At 34.8% G+C, this 18,016-nt stretch overlaps 1 protein-coding gene across 1 annotated transcript; it reads left to right on the top strand.

Moving 5' to 3' along the window:
• The first annotated feature begins 1,239 nt into the window (after positions 1-1,239).
• LOC109019228 (homeobox-leucine zipper protein ATHB-13-like) lies at positions 1,240-3,254 on the top strand. The gene is made up of 3 exons (XM_019001477.2): positions 1,240-1,700; positions 1,783-2,159; positions 2,656-3,254. Exons 1-3 carry the CDS (start codon positions 1,574-1,576, stop codon positions 3,001-3,003), a joined length of 852 nt encoding a protein of 283 aa, XP_018857022.1. The 5' UTR covers positions 1,240-1,573; the 3' UTR covers positions 3,004-3,254.
• Positions 3,255-18,016: the final 14,762 nt, after the last annotated feature.

The following is an 18,016-nucleotide window of genomic DNA, read 5'->3' as shown; positions in this document are numbered from 1 at the left end:
ATATTTTTTAGCCAGAACTTAACCCAGAAAAAGCAGATAAAATAGGCTTGGATTTATATATATTTTTCATTAGTGATCATGACTTACATGATTACTAATGTTTACTGGTGAAAAGCTTAGGAGTGAGGGGAGAGATCAGATCAAAAGGAGGGGTTGGGGGAGGGTGCATGATTCGATAGATCAGTAGGATCAGTGGGAAGGCGACGAACATATATATATATTATGTATCATGAAAAAGATGGATCAGCAACGAAGAGGAAAGGGACACAGCTCTAGAACTGGTTGTGTTAGCATGCATGCATGCATGCATAGCCTTATAAATTGGGGGGGCTTTTGAAATAAAACCCTCTTTCATACGTACACAATACAAAGGCATGGCATTTCGTTGCTGAGTGTGCAGCTAGGGCTGGACTTGTGCGAAAAAGGATAGATGCATGATGGGAAAGAATTTCGTCCTAATGCACGATACCTGTTGGTGGGTTAGGGAGCAACCCCTGCCCCCCCTCATTGGACCCATCCCTTAGATTCCTGCCCCCTCTCTTCTCATCTCTCTCTCTCTCTCTCTCTCTCTCTCTCTCAAATACATACAATCTCCCTTTGGATCTAATTAAAGATACATACAGCCAACTCATTTCTCTTTTTTCTCAAGTAACCTGTTTCTTCACAGAACTCAAGACAGCACAAAAATATCACACCACCGATATGTTTGTTTCTTATTTTTTCTTAAGAAACCTGCATATATGCACTGTGTTCCACTCTATAAAACACCAACCCCATCTGAAACCTATAGTTTATTGTGTATTTATTCAATAATGATCATGATGGCCATTTCTAATTTCTTCTCTTTCAAGTCTCAAGTCTACTTCTTCGTATTAAAGAATCATATAATTATATGAACCCCATTTTCTTTCCTTTACTACTGCATGGAATCAAGCCACTAATTTAATTTCAAAGTGCCTAGCTAGCTGCTTCCTGGAATTTATATTAATTTGTAGACAAATAGTCTAATTAGCTAAGACTGAAAGAAATTAACAAAGAGATTAACATGCATTACTTCTACTTCTGAAAATAAGAACAGATTCCAAGATTAGTATAATCTAACAGCAGAAAAGTAATTTATATGTTGTCCAGTGACACGGTTTAGCACGTTTCCCATTTATTTTTCTCATCATATAAATCACTCTTTATATGATGACAAGTCCATATATATATATATATATATATATATATAAATTCATGCATCTTTCTTCTTCTCTTGCTTTCCACTTTCTCTATATTCTGTATATGTATACACAAAAAAGTTAAACTCTCCTAGAAAAGCTGTTAACGTATACAAGCCGAGGATCGTACCAATTGTTTATCTCTTCTTAAGGAAGAAATTGGGTACTGTCTCTTATTTTTAGCTTAGGATTTTACGCATATATCAAGACTCCCTTCCCCTTTCCTTCACTAAAACTCTGTCCACTCGGTGTATCTTCCATCTTCTTTCTCTATTTCAACATGATTGCCAAATTATCGCCGGAGCGTTTGAGAAAATTGTTACTGGCACAAGCCTAAGTTGCCGAACTAGATAATGATTGGTAATGGGATGGCTTTCTTCTCAGCAAATTTCATGCTACAAACCCCTCATGAAGATGACAATCAACATCCCACTTCTCTCAATCCAATCTTACCGTCATGCACACCTCAAGAATTTCATGGTACTCTCTCTCTCTCCCCCTATTTCTATCAGAAACTTAAATCTAATTAACATGGGGTTCAAATGCTTTTTCGTTGATTCAGGGGTTGCATCCTTCCTAGGAAAGAGATCCCTGTCATTTTCAGGTGTTGAATTGGGAGAAGAAGGAAATGGGGAGGATGACTTGTCTGATGATGGTTCACAGGTAGGGGAGAAGAAAAGGAGGCTTAACATGGAACAGGTGAAGACACTTGAGAAGAACTTCGAGTTGGGGAACAAGCTTGAGCCAGAGAGGAAAATGCAGCTGGCAAGGGCTCTTGGTCTGCAGCCAAGACAGATTGCTATATGGTTCCAAAACAGGAGGGCCAGGTGGAAGACTAAGCAGTTGGAGAAAGACTATGATCTGCTTAAAAGACAGTTTGAAGCAATCAAAGCAGATAATGATGTTCTCCAAGCTCAGAACCAAAAACTTCAAGCAGAGGTTAGTTCCAACTTTCCGATACATTTCCTTTTGTTATCTGTCATTTGTTTGGCCTTTCCTTTCATTTTCTTACTTCTAAATTTACCTTTCATGCTGGGGATCTTATCCAGCTGATTTTGAGAAATTTATGGGATTTGTTCCAGAGTTCTGCATGGGAGTGTCAATTCTGCTTAAATAAACTTTGAAATCGTGTTCATTTCCCACCTAATATATAGTTATGCTTTTTGACTCTTTCCTGCATCATGATTTTCTTTGAGGGAAGTCTTGGAACCAATAATGGCTTTTCAAAAAGTTCATTTTCTTTTCATGCCTGATGTACTGATTGATCAATAATATTGTTTCGGGCTAAAGGGTAATCATATCTAAAACAAGAGAACTCTCAGACACAAACATCTGAGCTAGTTGATCTGTATACCAATTAACAACAGGGAATTATCATTAATTCAGTATGTGTTTATATGCTTCATCTTGACCGTTCAATTCATAATCACTGCAGATATTGGCTCTAAAAAACAGAGAACCAACCGAATCTATCAACCTCAATAAAGAAACCGAGGGTTCCTGCAGCAACAGAAGTGAGAACAGCTCTGAGATCAAGCTGGATATCTCAAGGACACCGGCTATTGACAGCCCTTTATCCACTCATCCAATCAGCAGAACACTCTTTCCATCCTCTGTAAGGCCTCCAGGTGTGGCTCAGCTCTTCCAAAACTCATCAAGACCTGACCTCCAATGCCAGAAGATGGATCAAATGGTCAAAGAAGAAAGCCTAAGCAACATGTTCTGCGGCATGGACGATCAATCCGCGTTCTGGCCGTGGTTGGAGCAACATCATTTTAACTGATTGGAGGAACCCAGAAACGCCTCATTGGAGTATAGCCATTTCCAAGTGAAATCAAAAGGGCAGATTGATTAATTACAGCTTGTTCTTTGTGCTTTTCTATTAAACCATGTTTTGTTACCTAGATTGGTGTATAAAGTAAAATATATAGCAGGTTGAATTTTCAGGTGGTGTTGATCATCCTTTTTTTATGGAGGAATAAAGATATCATATGTGTTCGAGTTATATATTTATATCTACACTTTTTAAGTTAATTTTCTGGACTCTGAGAAATGCTTGTATTTTCATTTATTTTCCTAATCTGGAATCATGCCCCTGACTACCTCTACTGTCAAAAGGAAAATGCTGGCGAGTGAGTGCTTTGAAAGAAGTCCTTGTACAGATCATGTTTTCTGTTCTGATATCCATCATTCAGTATTCCAACGGCGAACAAAATCTACTCGAAGTTAATAAAGAAAGTAAAAACTGGTGGGGGAGAGAATCTTAGCACACATTCCAAGAGGGAAAGAAGACAAGCAGATGAAGAGGAGAAGAAAACAAGGGAGGGGTTGGTTGCTTGGGAAATGGTCATTCTCGTGAAGGGGATGTCTGGTAATCTTATTACAGTGACCAAAAGCATGGAATGGGAATCAAAAAAGCCTATATTTACGTACGTACGTACGAACGAGACTTCAAGCACTCAGCAAGCAGAGTCTTGACACTCGTTATACATCCAAACCTGGCGTAAATCGATTCACCATACACTCCCCAAAATATTTGATTTGTCAACTCAAAAGGATATCTCTCCATGAAACTTGTTTTTTAATTACCAAATAGAAAGCTCTCCATGACAAGGATATAATTCATGGCTAGTTTTTTCAAAAGCAAGCATTATATTAATATAATTATATAAGGATAAAAAGATACAAAAAGATCAAGCTGAGTGAAAAGGCCAACAAAATACATCCGGAAAAATTCTAGAAATAAGTCTCACACTCCTGCACACCACTGTATAACAGGACTCCTATACATGTTTAGAAAAATGGGATTTGAGTTCGTTATTGTGCCCACAATCAGCTGGCACATTGATATTGGACCATATTCAAACTCTTGCTTGGATGCATTCCCACTACTTTTTCCTCTCTCTGCCCTACATTGGCCATGATCCACCCAAAAAAAAAAAGAAGTTATTCAAGACTTAAAAATAAAAGTGGTTCTTGCAATTAGGGTATTAAAAGTGAGGTTTCAATCAGAAGTTCTATAAATCCAATGAGAACAGTACCATATACCCTCAGTCATCCTTCTTTACACATTTTTTTAAAGACCAAAACTACATTGTCAATTCTGGCAATAAATTGATTCCCAGACAAAAGAATTAGGAGAAAATATATATACCCAAACATAAATGAATACTTTTCACATACTTTACTAATAAATCAGTAATATTCCCCCACAAGAAACAAACAGATAGAAACCCTATAATGTAATCCCTCAGTACAGCATCTAGAGGCAACTAGCTAGCTAGCTAGCTAGGGTAATAGAGTTTTGCAGTAGTAGTTGTGCTACAACTGTCATAACAGATAATTAATTAGATTCCAACAACCAGTACTAACCCAATCTACATAGAAACAAGCATGTGAACAATATCTGCATATATAGCCCAGTTTCCTATCCACAAATCGAAGCTGATGCCAGAGGAAAGAAAGATCAAACATGCACATTTATTGTACCTTTCTTTATTTTAACATGCATATTCATGGGATCATGTGATGATCGTTTAGATAATAGTTAGCAACATGACAGTACTTTTGGATTCCAACTCCTGGCGAAGGTTAGCAGGTTAAGTGGCCACGTGGATTGTGATTTATAAGCAAAGTTTAGACATTTAATGGATTAGGTTGGATTAAGAGATATTACCAGAATAAGATAATTCCCTGCATGTTAGCTACCTTTATTCATGTGACCATAAAACTGAGACAATATGCAACATGTGACAGGTAATCAGATCAATACCTTAATGCAGGTTCGTTCGTACGTGTAGATCAGATATGTTGATAATCAAGTAATTGCAATAATGTAAATGAATGAGAGTTGCTTGCATGAGCAGCAGCTCACAGAACAACTTTCAAGAGATAGAGGCTGCGGTATGTAAAATATTGTGCTACTATTATTATTATTATTATTATTATTATTACAGAATATTATAAGCTGATGCATGGGAATTTTGTTTCATAAAGAAACTAGCTGGTCTATTAAAAAAACAAAAGAAAAGTCTGCAGGCTGCAGCTTCATTTACTATATAGGACAGGCCACCACTCACCAGTATCTTATGTCTTTTCGTATCCATTCATAATTCATCCAGAAATTCCAACCTACCATCTCTACCTCAAGCTGTCTGCATCCACTCATTGAGAAGCTTTGCTTTGTTTCTCACTCTCTCTCTCTCTCTCTCTCTCTCTCTCACCATGTCAAACCTCAAAAGACAAAATGGTTAATGATGGGGTAACTTGAGAATTTGAAACCCAACTTCTAATATCTTGCTTTGCTAGAAAATGCCCAATCAATATTGAGTCGTGAGTTTGAACCCAAAGCCCTACGCCAAATGTCAATTTCATATCAAGATTTTAGTACCTTCTGATCAGTTTTCCCTGCGAAAGCTGATCTTATCAAGATGCAAGAAAACATCACATCTTCGTCCACATATTTCCTGTACAGGACCTAGCCTTTAGTGTACTGGTACTTCCGACATAAGCGATAGTGATGGTGGAACTATCTTGAAGACAAATTATCACCGTCTATTGTTTGAATTAAACTTGTTTTACAACACTATCGCTAGCTATACACAACACCATTATTATTTCTTGTTTTACAAGTTTGAATTAAACTTGGGAAACCTACTAAGGATTGTAGTTTGTACATGGCGTCTAAGCAGAGGCTGATGAGTGTCCAACTTCTTTAGATAGAAGCTTCAAAGAAACCAGCCCAACATTTCAATGAACCCAACCAACTTACATTTCAATAGTTTATATCATACTATATAATATATATATATATATATAGAAGGTCTCTATTAATTAATGAGAAGTGTAATGTATACACATAAATTTTATATAAGAAAGTTTGCATGCTGACGTGACTTAATATAATATAATAGATCTACTTTATAATAAAAATAATTTTACAATTTGATGGACTACATTAAATCACGTTAGTTAGTATATTAATTTTATTGTATAATATTTAGGATTGATTTGGATTAAAAAATGAAATGAGATAATTTGAGGTGCGGTACTTTTTGAATCCAAACACAGCCTTACAAGCACTCCAAACATTTCCCTTTTTAAGTTATACTATTACCACTACAAATCAAACCAAACCAAATTGTTGAGTAGTTTGATGTATTCAGTACTACGTACGTCGGCCCCATAAATATTGAGCCCAAAAGGGTGGATCTTTTATTCAGAGATGGTTTAGAGTTTTGGGCACGAACTGAAGGAAGAGGAGTGACTATTCACACATTTCACAGAGTTGTCCTTGAAAGCTTCCTTTCAGCCCAAAGAAGGTTTAGGCTGAAGCCTGGAGTGACTACCTAATAGTATTCTGGAGTACTCAAGAGAGGTGTGAATTTTTTTTCCCCCCCTCGGCAATAATGGGTTGAAGGAGGCGACTAGAGATAACTTCCCTACAAGGACATTATCATAGTAGCACCCAACCCACTAGAGAGCCAGACAGGAGGGGCCTAGATGGCGAGAACCATAGGCGCTCCCTACAAATCATACTTGAGCCATAACCTGACCCCAACCCCACGAGGGCATTAATAGTTTAGGAGCCAATGAGTCACCAATTATCTTGAACGTTTCTCATTGTGGGATTAGACTCCAGGACCTAGTGTCCACTGTCAAACTCATGGACCACTGAGCCACCACCCTCAATGGTAAAGATGCATGTATCTACTTGCAATAGAGATGGTGGTAAATATTAAAATTTTAACTCTTCGGAGTAAAAACTAATGGTATATCCTATAGTAATTTAAGAAAAAGTAAAAAAGTTTGATTTGAAAAACGTAGAGAAAAGACAAGGAAAAAGAAAAGGTTAGCAGGATAAAAAGAGAGATAGGACATAAAGAGGTGGGGAAGCTTAGACTTTCAACTTCTTCTTCCTCCTCCATTTGATAGAGAGCAAAAAGAGATCTTGAAAGTTTGTATCAAAATTCAATGGTAATGGCCGAAGTTCACTTCTCGAAAACCCGTGGATATGGGCCACAATGTCAAACTATGTTTAAATTTTAGTATCACGTTCATGTTATGTATTTTAAGTAGGACCTAGGATTTGGTTGAATACATAACTATATTGTCAACTTAAAGTCCTCTACCATACACTAGTTATCCAAGCAAGATGAGTGCTATCCGCCAGTTTGTCGAAGTACCACTCATGTCACCTATGTAACAAAAGCCAACATAGTATGAGAGGATATTACTAATGGGGTAGCTACATGTAGGGCTGTAAATAAACCAGTCCATATGATTACTCGCTTGATACTCGCTCGGTTAAACTCGAATCGAGTTCGACATATGAATAAAAGCTTGATCGTAAAAGCAAAAACCTACACGATTAGTAAATGACACATACTCGAATTAAATTCGACTTGACTCGGTTAATGTTCGCTCGTTCATGCCTGACTCGATCAGAGCTCGTCCATAAGTCATTGAATATATATCATTTATTTCTATATTGTAGTATTCTTATACACATCTATATATGCTTCTATATATATTAAATTAAATAACATAAGCATAGTTACCTTTATGATTAAATGTGTAGTATGTAACCCAATTACTTATGCTTAGTCATCTATACATATATATTGAATATAGTTCATAATTATATGTTAGTTAATTAAGTACTTAAGTGATTAATTATAGTATATATTTTATAATATGTAATAGTTAGTATATAGGATTTGGTAGTTTCATTATATATTACAATGTATAACCATATACAAAATAATGTATTCATAAAAATGTTATAATTTTATAGTTTATAAGGTTTATATATTAATTGTAAAAATTTCATTAAATTTAATATTTTCTTTTGTAATTTGGTATTTTTAATTATTCAATTCATTCAATATATATATATATATATATATATAAGAGTACAAACAAAATTTGAGTAATAACTCGACTCAGTTCAGACTCGTTAAAGAATACAAACAAGGATCAATAAATAACTTAACTCGGCTCGAGCTTGTATTTGATTGGTTCAAACTCGTCTCAATTTGGCAAGCTCTCAGATTGAGCTCGAACTCGAGTTATTTGAGTCTAGCTTGACTTGATAACCCAAAAGCTCGACTCGACTTGAATCAATTACAACCCTAGCTACGTGCACAGATTAATGTGTCAGTGTCATAAGTAATGCCAAGTCGGATCGGTCAAGTACTATCAAATATTAATCGTTGATTGGTATACACTAACGTGGCATGCCACTCCACGTTAGCACATAGTCAAAATTATAAGAGTGGTGCCCTGTAGTGACCATTGGGCATGCCTCCTAGGCAAAATTTCATTTTTTTAATTTTTAATTTTTAATTTTATTTAAAATATGATTTTCTTCCCTTTACGTGAGCTTTTTAATTGTATAATAAAATTAATGAAAAATTCTACACAGTAGCCCACATCACACATTTATTTTTATTTTTTATTTATTTTTTCTCTCTTAACAAATATGTAGTGTAGAGCTGCTGAATAGAAGAACTCAAAATTAATATTTATGATACAAACAATATTCAGATAGCTATTAAGATTTTAATAACTTTTTTCTCAATTATTTTTTCCTTGTTTTTCTTCTACGTACGTCGACGGGCCGGAGGGCTTAACAGCCTTAACTTCTGTTATGCATGTGTGCTGTGGAATAAATAACCATTGAGCCAAACTCATAAGGCCCATTAACATAGAGAATAACCAAAGTCCACTTTCTAGAATATATACACCAATATTGATCAAACATCGTTAATAAGCCCAGTCACTTGATCACAACCATCGAGGGACAACACTTCGTGAGAGTCCCAACAGAGGGGACATTCCACAAGTAATCACATGTAAAATAAATACGTAAAGCTTCTTCTCTCTATCTACTTAAGAACTCATTTTGGCTTGTAAAGGGATCTCTCTCTATGGGTCTTGGTCCCGTGGGGTCGAGTAGTATTAGTTCTATAAAAAGATATTATAAAAATTAGTTTACAAATGAGGTGATTTCATACGATACGTACGTTAGATTTACTTTACAATAAAAAATAATCTGATATTGTAATATTTCATGTGATTTCGGTTTGCAAGCTTGTTTTGTAAAACCCTTTTGTAGATAAAGCATTTTCCTTATAACTCAATCTATAACTTGAAAACACTACAAAGCCAGTCCATGTAGTGCAATTGAAAAGGCCTCAACACGGATGGTTTAAGCTTAATGTAGATGGAAGCAGTAGGTGAAACCTAGGTGCAGCAAGTCCGGGGGGTGTGATTCGGGATGACAAAGGCAAGTTGATTTCCTCTTTTTTCCTTTCTCTTGGCAATAGTACTAACAATTTTGCAAAGTTTTTGGCACTTCTACATGGGGTAAAAATGGTTCGGCGATGTGGGATTTCAAAAGTTGAGTTGGAAATGGATTCAAAGATTGTGGTAGATTGGGTTCTCTCTTCTAAATGCCGTGTTTGGTACTTAGAAGATTATTGGGAAGAACTCATGTCTCTTTTAAAGGAGATCACCTTCACTATAAAGCATATTTATAGAGAAGGGAATGCACCTGCTAATTTGCTTGCCAAAATGGGATCGAAAGGTATTTCGAGTAGTTGGGACTCTTTGACAATAATTCCATGTTTCTTAGGGGCTCATTGCGTACCGACAAGCTTGGGATTCCTTATTTGAGGAATGTGTTGTAAGTTGGTTGGTTCCGTGGATTTTTTTGGGTTTGTTTCCAAGTAGGAAGGGTGATTTTTTTTCTACTATGGTTTTTTTCTTTAAAGTTTGTAGTAAGGTTTTCCTCCGTCATATGTGAATATAGTTTTTTATAAAAAGAGAGGTGGCTTGATTTAAAAAAAAAAAAAAAAACTTGAAAGCTAATGAGAGAGAGAGAGAGAAATGTTGCAGTATCACTAGATGTCAACTTGGTTTTGTCATTGAGTGCTCCTTGGGGTCCCATTCCATTGAATGGGGGGGCTTTGTAAGGAAATCGTTTACTGTACAGACATGAACATGATCAGCTACAAACCCTAACTTTCAAAGGCTCAATCAAAACCATCTAGCAGCTAGCTACATGCAGGATTATATATTTTACATGATATATATATATATATATATATATATATATATATATATATATAATGTGACAAAAATTTCGAATTCACTTTAGTAAAGTGAGGTATCATCCTATATGTACAGCTAATCTTGTCTGCATCCTCGATAGTGAGCCCTACAATATATGGCTTCTTAATTAAATTGTAATTCTATCCTCTCCATTTTATCACCACTCACGGCCACGACGTACGTACAAATGGTCGAAGTTTTGTGTAAGATGATCATGAAGTGGGCCTCGAGGGAAGTTTACGTACATTACATATCGCTCTCATATATATATATATATATATAGCTAGCTAGAGACCTTCGCTGAAGTTTCTGACGGATATATATATATATATATATATATATATATATATAGGCCGAGTAATATATTATTTGTTTAGAAATGTACCGATATTAGTGGAATAAGATCATAATTAACTCTTTATATATATATAGATTAGGAGTAACATCTTGATTAACCATTAAGAGATATAGTACTTCTTGTTACCCCATGTATATATATGTATTTGGATTTGTTTGTGACTTGTACGTACGTACGTACGTACTTTAACACATTTTATAAGCATATGTTAATGATCATTAATAAAATCGAGTGGAATAATTATTTTCACACAAGCAATATTGTTTAACGATACATGATGAGGATCGAGTTTGCCGAAGGGGAGACATCATGCATGGCTGGCTAAGCTCACTACCATATTAATTCATCACCGACTTATAAAGATCAGTAGAACTACGTTATGTTAATTCATCATCAAGTACGTACGTACTAATTAATTACACGATTAACTCTAACATATACAAGTCTAATCCCTCTCAAGATATGGTGAAAGAGTATGAACATCATTTTGTCATTCATGTTGTTCTATATAATACACAGTAGTCCTGACGACTAGCAAAATTAAAGACACTTTCGAGCGTTTTTCCCACAGTACGTGTTGCGGGGTCTCAGACAATTCAGGTCGACCTTGGTGCACGCATACTGAATAACCATGTGTCATAAAATGAAGTTCTTGCCCCCTGCCTTTCGTTCTTTCCTTGTGGGGGGAACCTTGGACCCTCTTCGTCTCAAGGCTAATGATGAATGATGATAAAGCAAATTAAGATGGTTGCAGCAGATGGATCAATCGTGGCAAGTCCCATGCTTGCTTGGTTTTATTCCTTACTTTGCTCATTAATATTCAATGGCAGTCATCCCTACACACTCTAGCTCGGGCAGAGCAAAAGAAAAGGAGAGAAAAATGGACCAACGTCCTCAACTCATTATAAAAAAGGAACTGAAACTGGGATTAATACTACTGGTTCAACGTACGGGACTTACTTTTGACCCTTTTGCTGTAAATAAAATCAGGAAACGCAAAATAAAATCAGGAAGTGTGGATTTGGGGGCCGGGGAATTGAGGATCGGAAAGATCTGGATCAAGTGGTGTCAAGTCATGAGGCCAGATCAGGATTAGGTCTGCGCAGTTAGGGATAAGCTCTACTATAAACGCACCTTTTATTGCTTTTGTAATATGCATTGGGCAGGCAGGCAGGTAATATGTCTTTATTGGAAGATGCTAAAGAGATAGACCCATTTAGTAATGACAGATCAATGTGATTCATCCTGCTGAGTTCCCTTTGCCACTTTGCTGCAGGTTCTGCTGCAAGGACCCTAGCTAGCCCCGCCTTCCTATGTGAGTAGTCCATTCTAAAGGGCCATATTGATATGAACTTGTCTATGTTTGTGACAGTCTAATCTCATTATATCGGTAGAGATCAGTACTACTAGTCAAGTCTCCGTGTATGAAACTTTTGCTATTTTCATGATCTGTTGCCAAAAATTCATGAAAATATTCTCAACCATTACTGATCTGTAATTGCAGTATATCCACACACTCCTTGCTTAACATTCACCACTGTATAGTAGTTATCACCAAGAGTACTAATGTTGCAGCTCTTTCATATCTACGTACAGATTTTATCATTCGATCGATCTAGTTTGTCTAAAATTTTAAATAACGTCTAAAATTTAAGTGTTTAATAAAAGAAACCATTTAAAATATATCACGTCAATAAATATGATTAGAGATAATAAAATTTAAACCGAAAGAGTAATATTAATATGAGGACCAAGTTTCTAGTCCAACCCTAAACTCGAATTTTTAAATCGAATGCTTGCACTTTCTTGATTTTCCCATTATACATATATATATGTTCCTTTTATTAATCATTCTACAGTAGTAGCTGTGGAGAAAAACCCAATTCAAGGTGTTCGCGGGAAATTCAAATAGTGGCAGTAGTACTACTAGTAGTGTCACATGTTGATTAGACACATGCACTGTCTTCGTTAATAGGGCTCGATCGGTATTGACAACAAAATCCTTAACGGGGGGGGCCTGCAGCTTAAATTTGTGATCTAGTGGCCAGTACTGATGATATTTAACTTGGCAATATCCCAACATGTTAGAACAAGCTAGCTAGGAACGTGATCACACAGGCATATACTACCATACATGATCAGCAACGCCAAAACAATATTGTCATCTTAGAGAATGCTCAAAAAAAGTACTACTTTTAAGTACAATCTTATGAACAGCTAGGACAAGAAATCCACACCCTCATTTGATCTGTCATTGAGGCCATTCAATCATGCATCTTTCGGCGTTTGAATGCCACAGATCGATCGACGATCTTTCACTCGGCGAACTTGGTCGCCTATAATCTAACAAATTAATGGAGTGCATGCCTCCATCATTATGTGTGGATGATGTCGATTGATCTGCATCTATCCCTAAACACCAGTAGTTCTTGACTTATTTTTTACTTCATAGATCATTAGATCACTTGTATTTTTCAGTACTTTACTTACAGTATACTAGCTAGACCGCAACGTACGATGTTTTCCATAATAAGTCAAAATTTATTTTTGACTACTGCGCTTAAAGTGTTGGATATTGGATATATATATATATATAGCTAGCTACAATCACTGTTCTACAGTCGGTCAAGTGCTGATCGATCATAAACATGAAGCAGGGAATCTTGTAATTATCTTATAATTAAAAAGGGTCGACACAGCAATAAAAACCAATTAGCTGCGGGAACATATAAGGAGACCAGGGCATAGGATTCCCAAAACCCTTTTTTTTTTTTTGGTCTCTTTAACATCAAGAGCGTGCTTTGTAGTAGAAAAGATAAGGAGAGAAAGTCATGAACGAAGTGAAAATCCACAACACCCAGCTTGTAAAAAGGTGGCTCTCATATCCAAAAAATGGTGGGGTGCCCACAAAGATGTAGGAATCCCAAGCAATAGAGCCCCAACATCCACATAAAGCTAAAAATAGATACAAATATTATTCTATAAGCTCCGATACATATATATATTTGTTCCGCACGTGGGGCCTTTACGTCTCTGATCTTTTACACGGGATTGATGATCTGCAGTAAGGAATATATTGCCACTCATAAAAATATAACATGAATAAAAACAACTTTGTCATTTCACAAAAGAGAATTAAAGACGATCGAGGCTAGGAAAAGGACATAACCAAAACGTGCATGGTTGCATATATATCTCTTGCATGCATATATGCATGGTATATATATATATATATATATATATATATATATATATATATATATATATATAGGTTCTGATCTCAGACGTCCTATAGCTAGCTAATAAAAAGGATGCAAAAGTAATATATTTCTTTATATATGCAGTTTGCTCATAATTTACTAGCTACTAGCTAATAATTAAAAAGAAAGTGCATGCATGTCACAACACTAAAGTAATTCACGGGCAACCCATGCAACAGTGCATGCAATATATCTTCAAAAATTGAAATTATATATGACATGATGATCATGATCAGAAAGGAGGGAAAAAAGATCAAAGAAGAAAGTAAGCATATAGGCTGTAGTACTCTTAATTGTTTTTGTTTTGCTAATAAATTTGTACCTAAATAAAATTATCTTTATAATTTGTAGGTTTAAAAATACTGATGATCTTTATATCTTTTTTTAATTGGCTTCTATCAACCTTCTTGTCCTCTTTTTTGACAAGTCCAAGTACTTGAATTAGTTTGGAAAGATACAAACTAGCAGGATCGGAGCAGTACCATTAATTATAAACAAATTAATCCCAAATTGCATGCATGGGCCCTCCACGCCTAGCTAGCTAGCTAGCTAGCTAGAAATTAATAACCAAAGAAAGAATTAATACAGCTTATCATGATCATCAAAGGATACTATGATCAGATTGTGCACAAACAACAAGACCAATTAAGATCATGTACTTAGGGGAGGGGGGGAAAATTAATTAATAGGATTGCATCGTATTCCATTGAAAAGGCAGTTCGCCAGAAAAGTTGTCCCACTTTAATTTCCTCCTCAAAATAGTGAGATCAAGTAATTCAACACTACAAGAAACAGGTTTTTTTGCAGCATCATTTTTCGTCGTAAAAAGTAGTTAAAATCGCCGTTTAAGTCTTTTTTTTTTTATCATTTTTTAATAAGAAAAATTAAAACATATATAAAGGTTCATCATGAACATGATAAAATCATTCTCATCAATGACTGGTTTCAAGATATATTAGCATCCATTATGCCTTAATTAATGTTTCTATATATAGAATATAATTTAATTAATATGCTAATTAAAGTAAATAAAGATAAATCATGATCAGAATTAAATAAGTTCGGATATATATATATATATATATATAGATTAATGCCGGCCCAACCTAGCTAGCTAGCTAGAGATCAAGACAAAACGTCTGTGGATGTGATTAGACCAAATAATTATAAGTAGGAAGGTTATGATCATAAGCTCATTGAATATTTAGCAACTTATAATCATTAAAATTTTCCTTTTGTTAGAAAGGAAGCTAATAAAAAGGCCCACGTTTTTATTTATTTTAATTTTTTATTAATTTTTAAGAAAGCCTGAGAAAGCGGAGACAATTAATTAGTGCAGCCTAGCTAATCGATTGATGGCATGATGAGGGGTTTATGAAAAGAAGATGCATTATAAGCCCCACACCCATCTCATCAAATATCAATCTCTTTGGGAACTTGGGCCTCTCCACCAAAGCTCTACTTACATCATTATAACTTCATGTGCATGTTCATCTTTTAATTTGGTTAATTTTTTTGCATTAGTGCTTCATGCTGCTGCAAATTATTAAGTCTGTGGCTATAATTTAGGCATCACTATATAATATAATTGGTGACTAACGTCGGACGTACAACTAGATCTTCAGCAATATTTGATCATGACATGATATATATATATATATATATATATATTGCTCGATCAGGATCTAATTAATTAGGGTAAGAAAATTAGTTAATAAGCATCATGACTAAAATTGACTGTAAACATGAATTAATTAATTTGTTCTCGCTTTCCTTGGGGCGTGTGTGGGAAATATATTAATGGCATATATTTCCCTAGCTAGCTAGGGGATTCATATAATTTATATCATACCTGGCCGGCTGATTGGAAAATCTCTAATCCCATGATTAATAACGTACGTATGTACGTATATTACCAAGTTAATACTTCATGGAGTTAAGTTGTGGGAGGTTCAGATCATGATCACTAGCTATAGTGTCAATTTCTTGCAAAATGATATTCAAGATGCATGCTTTAATATATATTGATAAGATTGGTAGTATTTCCATGATCTGTTCCATCTCCCCCTATCTCTCGATCGGAATTAATTTGTATTTAAAGCATAATTAAGAATGCTAGCTAGTTATTTATTTTGTAATGTTATTTGCTCCAAAAAAAAAAGAAGTATATATATTGTCATATCCCATTCTAATTAAGTATCTTAGACTGATCAATATATATAGCACTGATCGATGTTATATTAAGATCATGAATATATAACAATAAATCTATTTGTCAGTCGATGTGAATGTCAATATAATTTCTTTCACATTGTTGATCATATGGTAATTAACATAACTTCATTTGTAAGAGAATCTAATTTCAAACTTTTCTTACAAATTAAGTTATGTATATCATGTTAGCAGTGCGGAGAATCATATATCCTCAACATGGAGAAAATGTGTTTTTTACACTAAATTCTTCATGTAAACATGACTAATATCATGAGGATCTTGTTTCAATGCATTATGCATGTATGCACCCTCAGCATATCTATCTCTAGATCATCAGACGATCTCACTCTTTAAGTACTCATTACAAGAAAAACGAATTTTTGTGACTAATTTATTATAACCAAAAGACTATTCGTAACCAATTTTAGTTGCAAATAGTTATTTAGTTAGAATTAACTTGTCGTAAATAAACAGTTCTCTTGTAGTAACTAAAACGGAATGATGACCTATACAAAACTTTGGACGTACATACGCCATGATAATAATGCATTCAAGGTAGGTCCATGAAGTACATATATATATAATGAAAGCATTTGGGCAGGCTAGAAGCAATTTAAGCACATATATAGACATTTTTGGACAACTCATAATGGACCCATGCATGCATTAACAGAACTATTTACAGACAATACTTTATGATCAAGTAGTACCGCAATTCGTCAAATTAAGACTACAGGCCAGAAAACGCGTTTAGAAATAAGTAACTCATTACTTTAACCTTTAATTAACATCCAAACTATCTAATAGCGAAAAACAATTGGCTTAGAGATTATATATATATATTATATATTATAGAGTAATGCTATATATATATACAGTCGTGGAACATACAGTTGCTTTGAAAAAGAGTAGAGTCTATTATTAAAAAATTATTATTTTTTCATATGGGTCTCGTATTTATTCATTTTTTTCAAAATGATTGCATGGTGCTTGTGCACTCATGACTGCAACTATCATTTCTCATATATATATATATATATATATATATATATAATATGCAGCCAATCAATTAAGGAATTCATGTACAATCAATAACCGAAAAATGACAAAATTAAGCTTGCTCGATCGGCATTATATAATATAGGATCCCATATATATTTTGTCTTTGAAAATAAGGCCGGGGGGGTTTGAACTTTTAAAAGGTTTGGGAGATCGATGTAGGAAAATTAGCTTTTGCATAGATAGGGTTCCACACAAAGGTCGGACTTTTTCTGGGTCGTCTTGCTCTTTAGTCTTTGATGGCTGGCTGCAGCTTGCGTCTTTTGGACAAATATTATCACCGACCCTCCCTCCCTCCCTCCACAATATATAATAAGCCCCCACCATCAGCTTGTTTTTCTTTAATGCTATTTATATATATTTATGTTCATGATCGTTATTAAAATATAAAATAAATAATATAAATCTACATATTCTTATTATAAGTCGTAATTCACAATATGGTATCAGAACATATCAAATCATGAGTTCCAGTCTTGATTCTAAACTTCAGTCATTTAATTAAATAATTAAAAACTTAGTTATTATTTTAATTTAAAAAAAAATTGTGGATCATGTAATTGAAATAGTACTACATGGGCATGCAAGAACACTACTACTATATATATTATATATATGATATATGATATATAAAATATGATTAATTTGTTAGTTGAAACAATAGATAGCTGATTTCGCGGTCAAGAAAGTGACACGTACAATGAGATGGCCATAACAATGCATGGGTATCCAACATTTCCAGATTTATTGAAGGAAAGGGTAGCTAGCTAGCTGTAAAAGATTGATTG

This window comes from Juglans regia, chromosome 16 (genome assembly GCF_001411555.2).
Source record: "Juglans regia cultivar Chandler chromosome 16, Walnut 2.0, whole genome shotgun sequence".
Classification (NCBI taxonomy): Eukaryota; Viridiplantae; Streptophyta; class Magnoliopsida; order Fagales; family Juglandaceae; genus Juglans; species Juglans regia.
Note: the sequence above shows the minus strand (reverse complement) of the source record. Positions and strands in the feature narration are given on the sequence as shown.

What these genes read in the sequence shown, in the direction of transcription:
- LOC109019228 (XM_019001477.2), top strand. Translation starts at nt 1,574, where the DNA reads ATGATTGGTAATGGGATGGCTTTCTTCTCAGCAAATTTCATGCTACAA. An exon ending in CACACCTCAAGAATTTCATG is followed by an intron (nt 1,701 to 1,782) that starts GTACTCTCTCTC and finishes TCGTTGATTCAG; the next exon opens with GGGTTGCATCCTTCCTAGGA. An exon ending in ACCAAAAACTTCAAGCAGAG is followed by an intron (nt 2,160 to 2,655) that starts GTTAGTTCCAAC and finishes TAATCACTGCAG; the next exon opens with ATATTGGCTCTAAAAAACAG.